This window comes from Pelophylax lessonae, assembly GCF_965119305.1.
Source record: "Pelophylax lessonae genome assembly, chromosome: 2".
NCBI classification, from domain to species: Eukaryota; Metazoa; Chordata; class Amphibia; order Anura; family Ranidae; genus Pelophylax; species Pelophylax lessonae.
Window position 1 is genome coordinate 624,991,939 of NC_138769.1, and position 17,585 is coordinate 625,009,523.

At 40.7% G+C, this 17,585-nt stretch overlaps 1 protein-coding gene across 3 annotated transcripts in view; it reads right to left on the minus strand.

Moving 5' to 3' along the window:
- Positions 1–17,585, minus strand: part of SPATA13 (spermatogenesis associated 13) — a 131,092-nt gene that overhangs the window by 16,351 nt on the left and 97,156 nt on the right. For all 3 annotated transcript variants that reach the window (XM_082245529.1, XM_082245531.1, XM_082245530.1), the window contains 4 exons: positions 14,254–14,433; positions 12,052–12,284; positions 3,834–3,963; positions 661–1,033 (listed from right to left, as the gene is read on the minus strand). In XM_082245529.1, the coding sequence (XP_082101655.1) occupies positions 661–1,033; positions 3,834–3,963; positions 12,052–12,284; positions 14,254–14,433 (916 nt within the window). The remainder of the gene's footprint in view (positions 1–660; positions 1,034–3,833; positions 3,964–12,051; positions 12,285–14,253; positions 14,434–17,585) is intronic.

Genomic DNA, 17,585 nt, shown 5'->3' on the forward strand with positions numbered 1-17,585 from the left:
TAAGAAGATTTACCCACCTACTTACGTGCATGCCAATCTCATCGTCAGATACTACACATTTCGTCATGCCTATTATGTGCATCCTAAGGGCACTGTACACCCCCTGCTTGATTTAATTTCTCTGTATTCAGCTGGAGCAGCTACAATCTCCCACTTGGCTTTGATCTGGCCAAGGTGGGGAAAAGAACTGGGATCTCTGGTGATGAGGTCTTACTGCTGCAGAACACAGAACTAACCTACATATCTTGACTACATTTTTATCTTGATCCCATAAAACATACCCAGCATTAAAGTTTAGAGTGTGGATTTATATACATTGTCCTACATATTTTAACTCTTTATTTATTATTTCTTGAACGCTGACACCTTGCTATATATGGTTCTAATACTGAATATTTTATAAAATTTAGTTATAGCCAGGATGAAGGCGATATACTAAAACCCCACGAAATGTGTTTGTCAAGATTACAACAATCAAATAAATCATCTTTGAAATAGGGACTATTCTTCTATCTTTCCTGTATAAGGAGTTTTATCTTCAGATTAGAGTAGAGCACTACCTTTTTTTTTACTAAAACATATACAGAAGTCAGTGTTCAATTTTAGCCAATGACATTTGCCAAGTAACTGAGTTTTGAGACAAGCCACAGATGTACTCACCCATAGCTTTGTCATCTTGGACTCGCTTTCTCTCATCCAAAAATGCTTGCAGCCATCTTTGTTTGTCCTCTGGCTTCTTAGCACAAAATAAATTGACCTCTTCAGTCTCTTTATTTACCATTTTAAAAGCATTTTTAATGTTCAGATTGAAGTCCCTATCCTTTCCATCCTCAATGTCTGTAAAGTCCATCTCGTCCATGTCTATCCGGCCCTTGTAGTACAAAATGTCTCTGCGCAACAAGTCCTTCTTGCAGAACACCATCTGGTGATCAAAGAGGAAGAAAGTCCTTTGCTGGCTTTTACCTTGTTTGAAGATCTTTGTCAGTTCTCCTGAATAAATGAGCTCTGAGCTTCTGGCCAGAATGTCTTGTCCCTACATTAAAATAGGAAGAACTGATCACGGTTGGTAAAAAAAAAAAGAAAATTCTAGTCTCATCCACACACAGCTGTCAAATAAGGAGTGCTGAAATTATTAAATGTACCGTATTTTCCGGCGTATAAGATGACTGGGCGTATAAGACGACCCCGCTAATTTTCAAGTTAAAACATAGGTTTTGGGCTATACTTGCCGTATAAGACTACCTCCCTTCCGAAGCAAGGCAACACAATTGAAAAACATCAAATTTCTCATAGATCTCCAAGGTACCCTAGTACTGTAATACATGTAATCTCTCATAATATCTCCAAGGTACCCTAAGTATTACCAGTAGATGTAATCTCAAGATGCTGGCTGTGCGGGAATCCTGTACCGGTATGCCGTATGTACCGTAGCTTCGGCTACATACCGCGCTGAGCCAATCACAGTGAGCGATGTATTCTATTATTGAATGCAAAGCCTGCTTGGATTGGCAGAGTCAGAGAGGCTGGCTGATGTTACTCCGCCAATCCGAGCAGGCTTTGCATTCAACGATAGAATACATCGCTCTCCCTTATTGGTTCAGCGCGGTACACTGTATGTAGCCGAAGCTACAGTACATACGGTATACCGGTACAGGATTCCCACACAGCCAGCATCTTGAGAGATTACATCTACCGGTAATACTTATACTTTGGTTACCTTGGAGATATTATACTCGGCGTATAAGACGACCCCCCATTTTTGGGGGATTTTTTTGAGGTTCAAAAGTAGTCTTATACGCCAGAAAATACAGTAACTGGAAGATGGTCACAAGTCACCACGTGACAGTTCACACAAGGATCAACACAAACCCCCTCAAATAAAGGGGAACACCAGGGTGAAGTTTTGGTTAGCCAAGAGGAGGAGGGTTATTTGGTTCCCAGTGTATCTATGTCCTGCAGCTTCAGATCTCTCCAGGGAGTTTCAGACTATCCAGGGAAGTGTCTATAAAGGATGAGGAAAGCCCGATCAGCTGTGTCACAGTTACTCTTTACAAAGGGTTATCTCTGCTATATCTGACCACTCTGTGAAAGGAGGGTCAGATTCTCTGGTAAGCAGTTTGTGTGAACTGTCACGTGGTGACTTGTGACCATCTTCCATTTCTGTGCATCAGTGATTGGAGGATTCTAATATTTCACCTCTTTCAGAGACTTTACCTTGGGACTGAATTGTTAATATATTTTGATTCTAAGTAAGATAGAACTTAGATTTGTTAACCGAACACAGAAGTACAATAGAGTCATATACATATAAACACGTCAAGCACAATGATTATGACCTCCTAAAAAATATGGTACAGTGTGTTCCTAATAATATAATGCTTACCATTTAATTTTATATGTAAGATAGCATCTGTTGAAAGTGACAGCAGTCCATAGTGCAAAAGCACAGCGCAGCAGTGATGCGACGATGGTCAGAACAGATTCTGGCACATAACCGGTATTTTCCAAGTAGGTGAGCACTAGACCGGGCTACAGCCCACGAGCAGAGTTATTGTATCCAGGGGAAAAAAAGGGAGTCAATCCAGTTTGCCCATTTGATCCAATTTCCCCTGGATACAATAACTCTGCTCGTGGACTGTTTCACTATGGACTGCTGTCACTTTCAATAGATACCATCTTACATATAATATTAAACGGTAAGCATAATATTATTAGGAATACGCTGTACCATATTTTTTAGGGGTCTTAACCATTGTGCTTGACATGTGTATATATGTATATGACTCTATTGTATTTCTGTGTTCGGTTAACAAATCTATGTTATAGCTTACTTAGAATCAGTAAAGGGATTACACCTTTCTGGTCCCTGAAGAAGCCAGTTATGAGGATCCATGCCTCGCCGAAACATGTAGGACATATGTGACCCATACTGTTGTTCATGATCTATCTACTATGTCTGTTCTATGATGTTTTTAATATTTGTGTTTGTTTTTTTAATATAATTTCTTTCTTTTACAACGGTCCTTTATTCAAAATTTCTACCACAATTTACCATCAATCATTGCCTTTAAAGTCCCATGCGTTTGGAAAGGTGCGGCTCTGACATCCCTTCAGCCCTTTGGCTTGATTGTGTATCGGACCTGCCCCCAACTATTTTTATGTTTTTCTAATTATGATTAGGGATGTGGCAATGATTGTTTTGTCAATGTGAGCCAACATTCTTCCATTTTCCTTTTATAGTTTATACAGCGCTCTCAATGAACACACCTGGAATTTAGCTTTAAATGACACAAGGCTTTATTTTGCCAGCTCTTGTTGGCTTTTTGACATTATATTTATATATATTTATGAAACAGAAGAATGAGAGAGCTATTTTGATGCAAGAGGTGTGAGAGATTAGAACAATGGGGAGAAAATCTGGGCTAACTATGCTTCATCTATAAATGAAATTATATATATATATATATATATACACACACACACACACACATATACATACATACATACATACATACACACACACAGAGAGTAAGAGAAAGAGAGGGCAAGAAAGAAAGAGGGGGCGAGAGAGAGAAAGAGCGAGAAAACACTACCATTTCTGTGTACAGATCTATCAACACTACTGATAAAGGAAAGAGGTGGGAGGAAGAAGTTTTAGAAGTTACCAATTTATCCATCAGAGATGACTGTGTGCTAGTTTTTTTCTGTAAAGTTTCACAATCAACAACAGCAAGAGAGAAGTTTCACTTCAAGTCAGGTCTTTCCTCTCCACTCATCAATCCAAAGAAAGATTCCAGCACTGAAGACACTCCCTTCTCCACATCACTACTCACCTCCCACCCCACTATGGAGACCTGCCAGCAGGCGATCTTGTCTATGCTTTCCAGCCGTCGTTTTCGCTCATTAATCAAACACGCAACATTTTTCATGGCTTCATAAGCTTCTTTTATTTTACTGTAATCCCTGAAATACAAACAGACAGACATTAATCTCTGACCAATAGGTGTGCTGCAGTGTGGTAAAGGAGATCTGCTATTACACAGGTTGGGATAGGATACACAGAAAGGGCTTGAAATTAAATACCAGGAAACATGAACTGCTTTCAACTTTATAAATCTGATGATTATAATCACAATTACCTTTATTCTATTAGATGTAAAGTAGATGTCAATGACTGATCCATTTAACCACCTCAAAAACCGCCATATTGTAAAAAAATGGCAGCGTAGTGGACATTTATTTTTCTTGATTGTGGTTTAGAACTGTCGCTTCAGACAACAATGTGCTAGAAAATGGTAGAAATTTGAACTGTGACCAGTGTTGACTCTGTACCTTGTGATACCGGCGGACCAATCCCAGCCATTACACACGTAAACACTACCAGAACAGCAGACCGCTGGAGTCAGTATCAAATAAAAATCACTTTAATAAAATAAGCAGCACATTTACATTAAAGTTAGCATGAATCAGCATGGATAGGGAACACCTGAGACCAAGCAGCTGTGATCAATGTGGGGCTGTTGGCATCACTGAGCAAACAGAGGCCAAAAATGATCGGGAGCCAGCCAGCTCAAGGTATGGATATTAGCAGCGGCTTTCTCAGTTGCACATGAGGATTGACAGCTGTCCAAATGCCTGGTGGATGTCGCACACCCCCTCTCCTAACATCCAGGTTGGAGGGAGGGGATTTAACCCATTTATGACCAAGTAACACAAGAATGCAGCATCCAGAAAGTGGGCTTTAAACCTGGGTACCGCATATATCCGTTCTTGTGTTTGTGCTGGGAGCGTGCTTGATCGTGCACTGCCAGGACTAAGACCAGGCTGTCTATGACTGCCCGGGTGTCTACTAATGATTGGGACCCAGGGGAAACGGATCTCAATCACAAGATCGTGGTGATGGCCTCTGATTGGCTATTACAACCATCATTCAATCTGTAGCCCTCCCCGGTGTTGTTTTTCCTCTGTCAAACAACACAATTTCCCTCTAGGAGGAGAAGATACATTGGGGTTGATTTACATTCTAACTTCAGCCTTTTCAATTAAAATATAACTAAAGGCAAACCTTTTTTTTTTTAGTTTTGGATAGAATGGAGAGGAATTAGAACACTTGTCAGTTTTTATTGCTCTCAGTGCCCCTGTTAGGGAGATTTGCCCTCTCTATTTATCATGTTTACCATGATCATTGAATGTGAAAGTAAAAGAAAATCACTAATTTTGGGTCGTCCTCAGAAGAGTAATAGAGGGAAAATCTTCCAATAGGTACACTAGTTCGGGCGACTTGGGGGTGCCCAAGGAATTCCCATAGTTTGCAGGGATTTCCTCCCACTTCCTGTTTTGGTTATGGGACAAGAAGTAAAGGGAAATCTCCCTAATGGGAGACAGATGGCAAAAATAAACTGACAAAGAGATGACCCTCCCTTACGCTTTTAAAAAATGAAAAAAAAAAAAATAAGTTTTGCCTATAGTTCTACTTTAAGCTCTGACAAAAAAAAAAAAAAAAAAAACACAAAACCTGGATGCTGATGTGTTTCTTTGCAGAGCTGCACCAGGTTTTGCACTCTCCAGTGTTGGTAAATCAACCCCATTGTATTTTTTTCTCCTGGCTAGAGGACATGTCTGCAAAAAAATAAAATCTGTTAAATAAATAAAATGATTAACTAATTTGGGGCTTGATCTAGTGTAGTGAGTGTTAGTTACGGTTAGTGTCAGTGTAAATACAGTATGCAGGGCCGCCATCAGGAGGGTACAGCCAGTACTCCTGTATGGGGCCCCGGCACATAGGGGGGCCCGGACAGCAGGAAGATCGTTAGGATGACAGCATACCTCCCAACCTGGGCAGGACTGTCCCGCTGAACAGAGGCTTTGTCTGGCATAATTCTGGTGATAAATGTTACCTTCTAGCTCAGAAGGACCTGCAGCAGTGGGAACATTTAGAACAGCCTGGGATTGGCTAACAAACCAGCTGGGTGTGCACTATACAGCCACAATGAGAGACTGCACCTGTCAAATTCATGCTGTGATGTCAGTAATGGGCGGGACTGCTACTCAGACCCACCCCGTGTCAAGCAACACGTGCATAGGGAAGAAGGAGAAGGAAGACATGGCAGCCAGCAACAGAAATGTATTTTAGAAAGGTAATCATGTGGAAGATGGGGGACCTTTGGGGAAGATGAGGGCAGAGGAGAGGTGTGTGTGTTGCAGAGGTTGTAGCAGCTGGGAAGAGGTGCAGTACAGAGGCATTTACGTACATTCGCTACTATGTACGGCTTGGTATGGCACTACTCCCGATTTTTAACATCGGCCTCAATAGGAAATCTTGGTCACCTTGGTATAGCACTACTCCCGATTTTTAACATTGTCCTCAATGGAGAATCTTGGTCCCCTTGGTATAGCACTACTCCCGATTTTTAACATTGGCCTCAATGGGAAATCTTGGTCAGCTTAGTAAGGCACTACTCCCTATCTAGCACTCTCCTGAACCCTGTGCATAATGCACTCCAGAACCCTGCATTCTGTATCTAGCATTCTCCTGAACGTATTCCTGACCCCTTCACTCTGTACGTAATGCATTCCTGACCCCTGCACTCTGTACGGGGATGGGGTTGTGAAATTGTGGAGGGATTTGGGGGGTTGCACTGTGAGAAGTGATTGGGAGGGATTTCTGCTAGGGATTTGGGGAGGGGTGATATTATAATTTTTATATTTTCGGTGGAGGGGGGGGGGGGCCCTGTCAGGTAGGCTGTATGAGGCCCAGGATTTCTAGCGGCAGCCCTGACAGTATGAGTCAATGGCAGTTCGTGTCAGTGTGACTTATGTATGAAAAAAACAAAACAAAAAAAACAACAGGAGTAGGAATTTATCTTGCAGGTTTTTTTTTTGCTGGTGGTACATGATAATGGCTTAAAAATATAAACCTAAATTTAAAGTTTTTTTTCTTTTTTTACTATTTTGTGCCAGTTTTCCTTTGAATAAAAAAAAAACCCCAAAAAATCAGGAGATATCTATTAACATTTCCCACCAAATGAAAGCCTATAATTCGCTTGGATGCACTAAGTAGTATAACTGTACATATCATCACAATTAACACAAGTCAAAGTTTCAAAATTGGGCTTGGGCATTGTTTGTTCTGACCCTGGTCACGAAGAGGTTAAAGTGCCACTAAACACCAATGATTAGGAGATCATTTTTTTAATATATAGGTAAAGAAAAAAAGAAAGTATATGTAAGAAAACCAAATTATTTTTATTATTTTTTCCTTCATATAGTAAATAAAAAAACAGTGATTAATAAATACCACCAAGAAAAACCTGTGTCCCAAAAAAAGGATAAATAACTCATTTGGGTAAACTATTGCATGACTGAGAAATTGTTAGTCAAACTATCATGGCATTGAAAAGGGTACACACAGGCCAGTACTCGAGTGGTTCATTTAAAGCATTAAATCAATATGTTAATGTTAGCATTTTTAAACTATATATGTAAGTGGAACCTAAATACAATAAAGCACCCATGTTTTTCAGGTTCCAATTGGCCTGCACCATCCATGGATGAATAACTACTGTTCAATGTATAAAAGAGTAAACCAAGCCACCCGGCTTAGTACACATTTCCATGTTTGATGAGCATTGTGCTGTACTACATAATTGCATGTAACGTTCAAGCTAAGCTATTCAAATCAATGCAATACTTTACAGGTCCTTTTAAAGCGGACCTCCAGCAGTCAAGCAGCTAAATACACCACTAAAGTAGATATATGGGATACAATTAAATGTATTATTAACTGTAATTTTGTCCAGTCCTACCAATTTGTGTGATCCAGGCACCCATGCTGGCATGTAACCTTCACTGTAGCAGCACCAAAGCTCGGCCTATTTGCTTACAGATGAAGTCATCCCTCTACTAGAAAGTCTTCCAGTGTGTTCACAGTAGAAGGTCTGTTTGGCTCAGAGGGCTGATCCTCCCTCTATGTGCTGCTGTGCAGGGGAACACAAGCAGGTCACATAAAGACAAATTTACGCACTTATACTAGCTGCATTTAAAAGTGCAGCTTATGATTTTAATTATTAAAAGGAGAAGTACAGCCAAAGCTCATGGGGGGGCAGAGCAGAGAGCCGGTGATTGACAGGTACCAGCTCTCTGCTCAGGGAGCCCTGAGAACTGAGCAATCTGTGGTGTTTGATCGCTCGGTTCCCAGTGTTAAATGCCAGTGGGGGACTGATGCTGCATCTACCTAGGCAAGTATGATTCTGTAATAAAAAAATTAAAAAAAGCCATACTTCTCTTTTAAATAAACTCAGTGGTTTTGATATCTGCCTCAATCTCAGCTTTTACATTAGCGTGTCATCAAGCTGATTCTGCATATTTATTTTCTGAGGTCTTGCGCAATACAGAGAATATTCCATCCCTAATTAAAAAATTGGTTAGCAAAATGAATATAAACACATTCTACTGATGGCTATTATATAAATGTCATGCACATTTCATCACGGTGACTCGATCATTGTTCCATTTTCAAATTGTAACTATGCATCTGATTATAATAGGAATGACTGGGTCTCTCCTCCTTTGAATGCCTTCCTGCAAGCACATTCTTTAAGTTTAGGGTCAGGAACACTGTACCCTCTCCCTGCATTGAAAGAATTCTCTATTTTACAGCCATCACACTAGCTGATCCTATCCACTGTTCCCCCACCAAGCCCCAAAGTTCTCCAACACTACCCCTATTGTGTGACCGAGAGGAAAATCCATTAACTCCGACGGAGGGAAGTCCGCGGTCACACGATACACCGAGCATCACTGACTGATAAGAGGGAGAGAAATTAAGAATATGTTGTGGAATTAAGTGAACAATGAGAACGAAAGACATCAAAACAACATTGGAAGCCAAGCTAGATGAATGTCTCGATTCAAGGGTGAACATTGACAGCTTGTACTTGGGGATGAGAAATGGCTTGGGCATGTGAGAGGCACAACAAAGCCAGTGTATTGGGCTGCAGATGTTTTCCTCTGCAATTCAAATTCATCTTTATAGGAGGTAATGAAAATGTGCAAAGTGGAATATTCTATTGCTGCCTGTCTCCAGTCCTCTTGCCAAATCATGTCATAGCCTGTCACAAACAGCACTGTCCATACAGATGTTTTCTACTGAGCAGCAATTCAACACAAGGCCATCCAGCTAGATTTGTTTTTTTTCTCCACAGATACACTAATCGTCTTTAATCACTGTCCACACATAACAGGCATCATCTGAGATGACAGCAATGCTGAGCAAAAACTCGATGTGTGATGACAACCGTGTCCATCGGAGAGAAATACTGTCTCTCGGAAATACATAACTATACACTAGGCTCAGAAGCACCAAGCACACAAGTGAACCTATGCTTTCCTCATACAGGGCAAAGAAATAGTTTCACTTAAATGCAGAACTCCCCAGTAGTATATACTTCTGTTTATATGGGTGTGATTCTTGCGCTGTCTTGAGAGGTGTTTAAGTAATGTAGGTCTACCCTTGATGCTGCTTGTACTATTACTGTTGACCATACAGTTACAATGAGTGGATGGGGGGGGGGGGGGGGGGGAGTACCGCGCTTCAGGGGAATTATGTGCAATATTATGGCTCAGCAATAAATGTGAAAAAATTAAAATGTGACTAAATAACTTAAATATAATACCTCAATGTATCAGATAATGCCAAATATCTCTTGATCATGTATAGTTTTCCACAATAAAGATAGATAAATATATAAAAAATATATATAAAAGTGCTTATAGTGATCTTGTGCAAAAATTCATGTATCAAAGTAAATCCTTATATATATATATATATATACACACACATATACACACATATATACATACACACACACATACATACACATACACACACAGTAAACCCCCCTCCATTGCGGGGGTTACGTTCCGGATCCAGCCGCGAAAAGTAAAAATCCGCGAAATAGAAAAACCCTATTAAAATGCATTGTAGGCATGTTTTTTTTTTTACTGTCACTGTACGTGTAAAAGCATTTTAAGGTCTTTAAAACACACTTTTAAAACAATAGAAACTCATTTAAACACATAAAAGATACTGTGAGACATAGCAAGAGCTATGGAAAACACAAAAATATTTCATTTTTAATGATTTATATAGTAAAATAACATTACAAAAAAAACTGCAATATACCGGGACCGCAAAAACTGAACCGCGATGGAGCGGGGGTTTACTGTATATATATATATATATATATATATATATATATATATATATATATATATATATATATATATATATATATATATATATATATATATATCTCTATATATCAGAATAATATAATTTTTTTCTAAATTAAAAACTAGAAAAATATAATAAAACATATATAGATCAATGGAGTGGAATTAGTAATATAATATTCTGATAATAATTCATATAGTTTACTCAATAAAAAGCTGCTTATGGTGATAATATCTTATTAAAATCTTTACAAGTGGTGTAAACGAATACTATTAAAGGGGCTTATGGTGTTTTTATATAATGATGTAAAATTATATTAAGTGATGTTCGTGAAGTAGAAAGGTGCTCCGTGACAATATATAAAGTGTCCCAATATTTTCCCAATATAAATAAATCAAATAAATTAATTAGAATATAAATAAACTAAATAAACATAGAATCAATATATAGTGTTCAAGTGTCCAAATAACAAAAAATCTTCTTCAGTGAACAAACAAGTCCTTCCTTCCACCTATACACCTGGTGCGATATAGTGGTCTTCAGTGCTCAACACTTCTAGGTGTGCTAACCGCTCACCTTAATGCCAATATCAATGCACCTTTGGATCTATTTGTTGAAACTGCTCCTATATCCTCTCCTCGTCTCAGAATATGGGGGGTTATGTTGGTATGCGGTTTCCAGGATCTGCTCCAGGCTAATGGTCTGGTCCCTCCTCGAGTATATACTTCCCTTCACATCTTCACCACTTTGTTCAGCTACCAGGCGTATGGTAAAGCCTAGAACTCCTTCCTCCTACATGTACTCACCTACCTTTGTCTGGCAACAATTGCCTCCTCGGGCATTACCATTGTGTGGCTTAAGAGCTTTACCAGCACCATAACCTTAGAATCTCTATTATGTAAATAGACTTGATCAAAGCTGGCGCAGAGAAAGTTTTGAGCCACAGAACAAACACTATAGGAGGCTGGAGGATTCTAGGTTAGATTGTGGGACTAGAGAGGGTAGAGTTTAAAAATGCAGTTATCTTGGGCTCATGCACACTGGACATTTTGCAAACTCTCCTAGAAGTCTTTCCTCCTGGCAGCAGTGTTTTGGCAGAAAAAAAAGCCTTATGCTTGTAAAAGTGGCTAACGCTTTTACAAACTTTTAGGCGCATTTACTGGCGTTAGGAGCTTGTGCGTTAATTAATTTCATTGGCTAGAATAGGAATTTATTCTGGCAATTTAAATTAATAAACACTGTTTTCTTTATGTTTGCAAGACTAGTCTCACTGGCTGTTTACAGAGCTATATAGCTTATGCTTTATTCAAGCACAGTTGAATAAGCAGTATCTTATCCCTTTCCTCATCGCTATGTACAGAAGGCTGTGTACGATGTCGAAAAAAAAAAAAAATGACTTTGGATATGCCATCAAAACAGAAACACCCCAATATCTCTGAGAATCCTGTGTCATGGGTGTAACTTGTAATAAAATGTTTATTTGTAGTAGTAGAAAACTATATAAATAGTACAATAAATTATAGAATGTACATAAATAGTATAGTTCATAATAAGTTGTATAACATAGAATAAAGATGCCGGGAGTAGTAATTATTTGGAAAAGGGTTTGATACAAGTCTGAACATCAGTACAAACCATTTTTCATAGACTCAGCACTATTCTAGTTTCCTTTAAGTTATCTTTAGATCCACCAATCCCATACACTATGTGACCCTGGCACTGTGCCATGGCCTCTTTTTCCACTGCAATGTGCTGAAAATAGTGCATGATTTAGGATTTACTTTTTTTGTTTGATTAAACAAGTAATAAGTGCCCACCTGTGATCTTGTGTTGTGTATTTCAATAGCTCGGCTAGCTGCAATGGGTACTTGCAGATCTTCTGGACTGGAGTCAGCAGGAAACCGTCAATAGCTATATCGATCATTTGCTGTAACAGACGACAGGCCTCGAAGAAGTGTCTGTACTTGCTCTGCTTCATCAGATTGGAGAGCTCCAGGCAGGCACTGGGGTGATTGTTACAGTACTCAGAGTAGACTGAAAACCCATCTTGCTGCAAATGAAAAGAAGAACACTATTTAGCCTTGTGTCATTGCAGCAGTGTGGTTGTAGGCTGTGGTAATTTTGGCATCAAATTTGGATTTCGTTTTAGTTATAGTCTTTTGACTAAAATGCCATTTCAGTCTTAGTCCCATTTAAGTCATCTGCAATTGTTTCAGTCATATTTTAGTCGACTAAAATCTCCAATACATTTTAGTTGAATCAAATCATTTTAGTCAACTAAAATCGAATGTGTATAGTTAAACTGTAATGCATTATTTAGGCATTTCTATAGCATTTTCAAACTAATTATATACTCCTGGAGTAAAAAATCTAATATTATGTTATTATTTATGGTATTCGGTTTGAACAAACTCACAGATACAGATTTAGCCACTCTGGACGGGGGTCTGAGGCCTGTAATGCTACACAGTGCTCTGGATGCTGGTATGAGAGACCTGTAATGCTACACAGTGCTCTGGATGCTGGTATGAGAGACCTGTAATGCTGCACAGTGCTCTGGATGGTGGTATGAGAGGCCTGAAATGCTGCACAGTGCTCTGGATGCTGGTATGAGAGGCCTGCAATGCTGCACAGTGCTCTGGATGGTGGTATGAGAGGCCTGTAATGCTGCAGTGCTCTAGATGGTGGTATGAGAGGCCTGTAATGCTGCAGTGCTCTAGATGGTGGTCTGAGGGGAGACCTGTAATGCACAGTGCTCGAGAATGGTGGTCTGACTCTTAGAGACCTGTAATGCTGCACAGTGCTGGATGGTGGTCTCAGGTCTGAGGGATGGCCTGTAATGTACAGAGCTCTGGATGCCAGTGGTCAGAGGAGGCCTGTAATGCACGCAGTGCTCTGGATGGAGGTCTGACTCTGAGAGGCCTGAAATGCTGCACAGTACTGGATGGTGGTCTAAGGGGAGGTCTGTAATTGTAACATACACAATCACAGTGCTCTGTTCTAGACGGTCATCATCAGGAGTGGGACTCTCGTCGGGAGTCCTTTTGCACAGTGCTGCTCTGGACGGTCGCCTGAGGACTCGAGGACCTGTAATGCTGACTGCAAAGTCTGCTAACTGCTGCTAAGCAAAGCACGCTTTGGATTTGAGTTGCTTGCTTGCTGGATGTGGAAGTAGGCGGAGCTCCATGGAAACCAGAAGTTCACAAGGGTAAATGGCCCTGCCTCACAATTTCATTTCATTTTCATTAGTTAACCAAAATGTAATGGATTTTCGTCATAGTTTTCGTCAGTGGAAGAAAATCTGGTGTACGTTTCGTTTTCGTCAGTGTAAAAAGGCTGCTGACGGAAATTTTGACAAAAATGTATTAGTTGACGAAATTAACAGTGGTTGTAGGTGTATTTCCTTTATTTTACTTTTCCTGTTCAGTAACAGGTTCATCTCCTTGTAGGCTTATTAGGTCCACTAAACTTAAGGCAGGGTTTACACTTGATTCGCATGCGGCTCACTGCAGGGGTCTGGTGCGTCCCTGTTCTTTTCAGGGAAGAATCCGGCCCGAATTTTTTGCCTAAATTCGGACATAAACTGGTGCCAAAGATGCACAGTACTTCTGTGCAATTCGCTCTGCATCCCCCCTGGAGATGTGTGAACCGGCTCCATTGAAAGCTGGTCACAGTCTCCTGTCATGCGAATTGGATGCGGGGAAACCCAGATATGCAGTTGCTTGCATATCCAGATTTGAAAGTGAGAGCATCAGCAACCTGGCTTTTGTTATCTATGTCCTGTAATGAAGACATAAATCCAGCATCCAGCAACGAAAACAAATAGCCCAATTACCCATATGAAGTTATTATTATCTAGTAATGTCTAATGCAAACCCAAAGATGGTATGAAGTCAGGATGCAGGACCTCAAATCTTGGGGATTGTGACCTGTTGCAATGTAACCAATGTAAATGTGACTTAATGAAACCACTCTGGCCCACAGAAGGTATTCATGAATAGAGGTTTGCACATACTCACATTTTCTAGGAAGCAAGCACCAATTTCACTCAGATGAGGTTCCTCTTTGTTGTACTGTTTTTCCAGATTCTTGTAGAATGCCTTCTGAAACTTGTAGACTTCTTCAATGTTACCAAAAATGATCTTGAGCTGTGCTTCGGTAAACATGCTGGTGTGCTTTCGACACTGCTTGATGTAGCCCTGCAATGATGGATGAAAAGTGTTGGTGAAATTTTGGCCTGTCATATGGTACCTTTGGCACTCTGAGTCCATTAAGACCATGTGGAGCAAGTTGAAACTTGAAGCTACTCAGCATCCATAGATTTGCAAACCGGTCCTGACATTGTGTGGGCTCTGTTGTCAAAGTCTAGCTAAGGGCTATATACAGTAAAATTAAAATTGTTCCTGGTTTAAAGCTGAACTTCAGCCATAAGAAATAAATGATACAAATTAAAGGGATTGTAAAGTCTCCTTTTTTTTTTTTTTTTTTTAAATAACAAACGTTATACTTACCTGCCCTGTGAAGCAGTTGTTTTGCACAGGGCAGCCTGGATCCTCCTCTTTACTGCCTCCCTTCAGTCGAGTGCCCCCACAGCAAAGAGCTTGCTATGGGGGCATCCGAGCCGAGCTGCAGCTCCCTGTGTCCGTTCAGACACAGAGCTGCCATTTGGCCCTGCTTCCTTTCTCCCGATTGGCTGATTGACTTTGATTGACAGCTGCGGGAGCCAATGGCACCGCTGCTGTGTCTTAGCTAATCAGGAGGGAGAGTCTCAGACGGCCGAGGGACTCGTGGATATCGCGAGAGAGAGATGGGGCTTAGGTAAGTATTAGGAAGTTCCTTTGGAGGCTGCTGCACACAGAAGGCTTTTTATCTTAATGCATAGAATGTATTAAGATAAAAAACCTTCTGCCTTTACAACTCCTTTAATGATGCTCTGTATTACTTGATATATCATTAAATTTTTTTTTCAATGCAAGCAATTTAACCACTTTACCACCGGAGGATTTTCCTGCTAAAAGACCAGGGGTTATTTTGCGATTTTTTACTGCGTGACTTTAACGGACAATCGCACGGTCGTGCGACGCTGTACCTAAACGAATTTCACGTCCTTTTTTTCCCACAAACAGAGCTTTCTTTTGGTGGTATTTGATCACCTGTGCGATTTTTTGATCACGCGCTATAAACAAAAAAAGAGCGTAATTTTTGCAAAAACAACAATATTTTTCACTTTTTTTTATATGAAATTCCCCCAAAAAAAAATGTAAAAATCAAAATTTTTTAAAATTTTCGGCCAATTTGTTTTACGCTACCTATGTTTGGTAAAAAAAAAATCGCAAAAAGCGTATTTTGATTGGTTTGCGCAAAAGTTATCGCGTTTACTAACAAAGGGAAAGATTTTTGTCATTTTTGGTGTTTTTTTTTTTAACGAGTAATGGCGGCGATCTGCGATTTTTTTTGCGGTACTGCGACATTGCGGCGGACAGATCGGACCCTTGACTGACATTTTTGACACTTTTGGGGGTACCAGTGACATTACTGCAGTAATCAGTGCTATATATATGCACTGTTACTGCAAAAATGACACTGGCAGGGAAGGGGTTAACAGTATTGGACAGGGAGGGGTTAAGTGTGTCCTAGGGGCGTGATTCTAACTGTGTAGGGACAGGTCTACTAGTGTAAAAACAAAGATCAACAGTTCTACATAGTAGAACTGTTTGATCTTCACTTTTACACAGGGAGAACTGACAGGTGGCTTGTTTACACAAGCCGCTCTGTCTTTCTCCCGCTGTAGCGGCGATCGTAGTGTGACCGGCGGACATCGGGTCCGCCAGTCACACTCCCGCACTCCTCCGTGAACGAGCCTCGGCGGGCGCGCGCCCGCCCGCTATTGGCTCTGGAAGGAGTGACAGGCGAGCGACGTAGACCTACGTCACTCTGCCTGGCCGGGGCCGACTGCCGCAGTAAATATACTGTGCGCAGTCGGCAAGCGGTTAAGAACCTGAATTAGACATGGTATCAGCTTCTTGCAGTTTCTGTAAAGTAAAGTGCAGACCAAATGGAGACAGTCAGCTGTTTTACAGTTCTTCTAGGCCAGGGGTCCTCAAACTACGGCCCGCCGGCCGGGATCGGCATAGGGCTGAATGCCTGTCACTCACTGAAGCTCTAACAGGCTTCAGAAAAGGGTGGACCCGGGGCGCAGAGCACTGCGCCCTAGCCCTAGCCCACCCATTTGTGTGACAATAGCGAATGAAAATTCGCTATTGTCACACGGATCCTCCTCCTAGCTAATCAGGAAGCGGGTCCGAGACCCGCTTCCTGATTGATTGAAAGGCGAATGCATGCCATTGGCAGAGGAGGCGGCGGGAGGACTCGAGGAGATGCGGGGGACTGAGGAGAAGCCGCCGCTACAGGTAAGTGCACTGGTCACTCTGCATCGAAAGGGGCACGCTGGGGTCACTCTGCATCGAAAGGGGGCACGCTGAGGTCACTCTGCATCGAAAGGGGGCACGCTGAGGTCACTCTGCATCGAAAGGGGGCACGCTGAGGTCACTCTGCATTGAAAGGGGGCACGCTGTGGTCATAAATATTTATTGTTTTTTTATATATATATATATATATATATATATATATATATATATATATATATATATATATATATATATATATATATATATATATATATATATATATATATATATACATACACATACATACACATACATACACATACATACACTGTTTTTCCTGTTTTTTGGGTGCACTACAAATAAAATATGCGCATTGGAATCCATTCATAGTTTTTTTCAAACTATAGTCCGGCCCCCAACAGTGTCTGAGGGACTGTGAACTGGCCCCCTGTTTAAAAAGTTTGAGGACCCCTGTTCTAGGCTAACAAGGGGCACGAGGATAAAAGGAAAGAGCAGAGTGGCAGAGAGATTAGCTTCTCCATCTGCTACTTCTCCTATTACTGTCCACTCACAGGAAAAGGACGAGACATGTAAATGTTACTTAACTACAACAGAGACAAGGTCAGGTCATCTTCTCTGTCAAACAAGGCTGGACTATGTGTCAGATCCGTGTAAACTCAGGACTGGGTAGAACGAGATACAAATCTTCTGGCGGTTACAACCTATCCTTGTGTATTTAGCTATTTGCCTGGAGCATAGTTTTAAACACTATGAGAAAAGTCACCTGTTTCAGACCATAGCAGAAGATTAAATTACATGTCAATAGTTGAAAACCATAGACATGAAGGCATCAAAAAGTAATAATTACTAAAACCTGGGCAATTAACACTTCGCATAAGATGGAAAAAATTAGCAGAGCTCAGTTGTCTGAAAACCACACATCA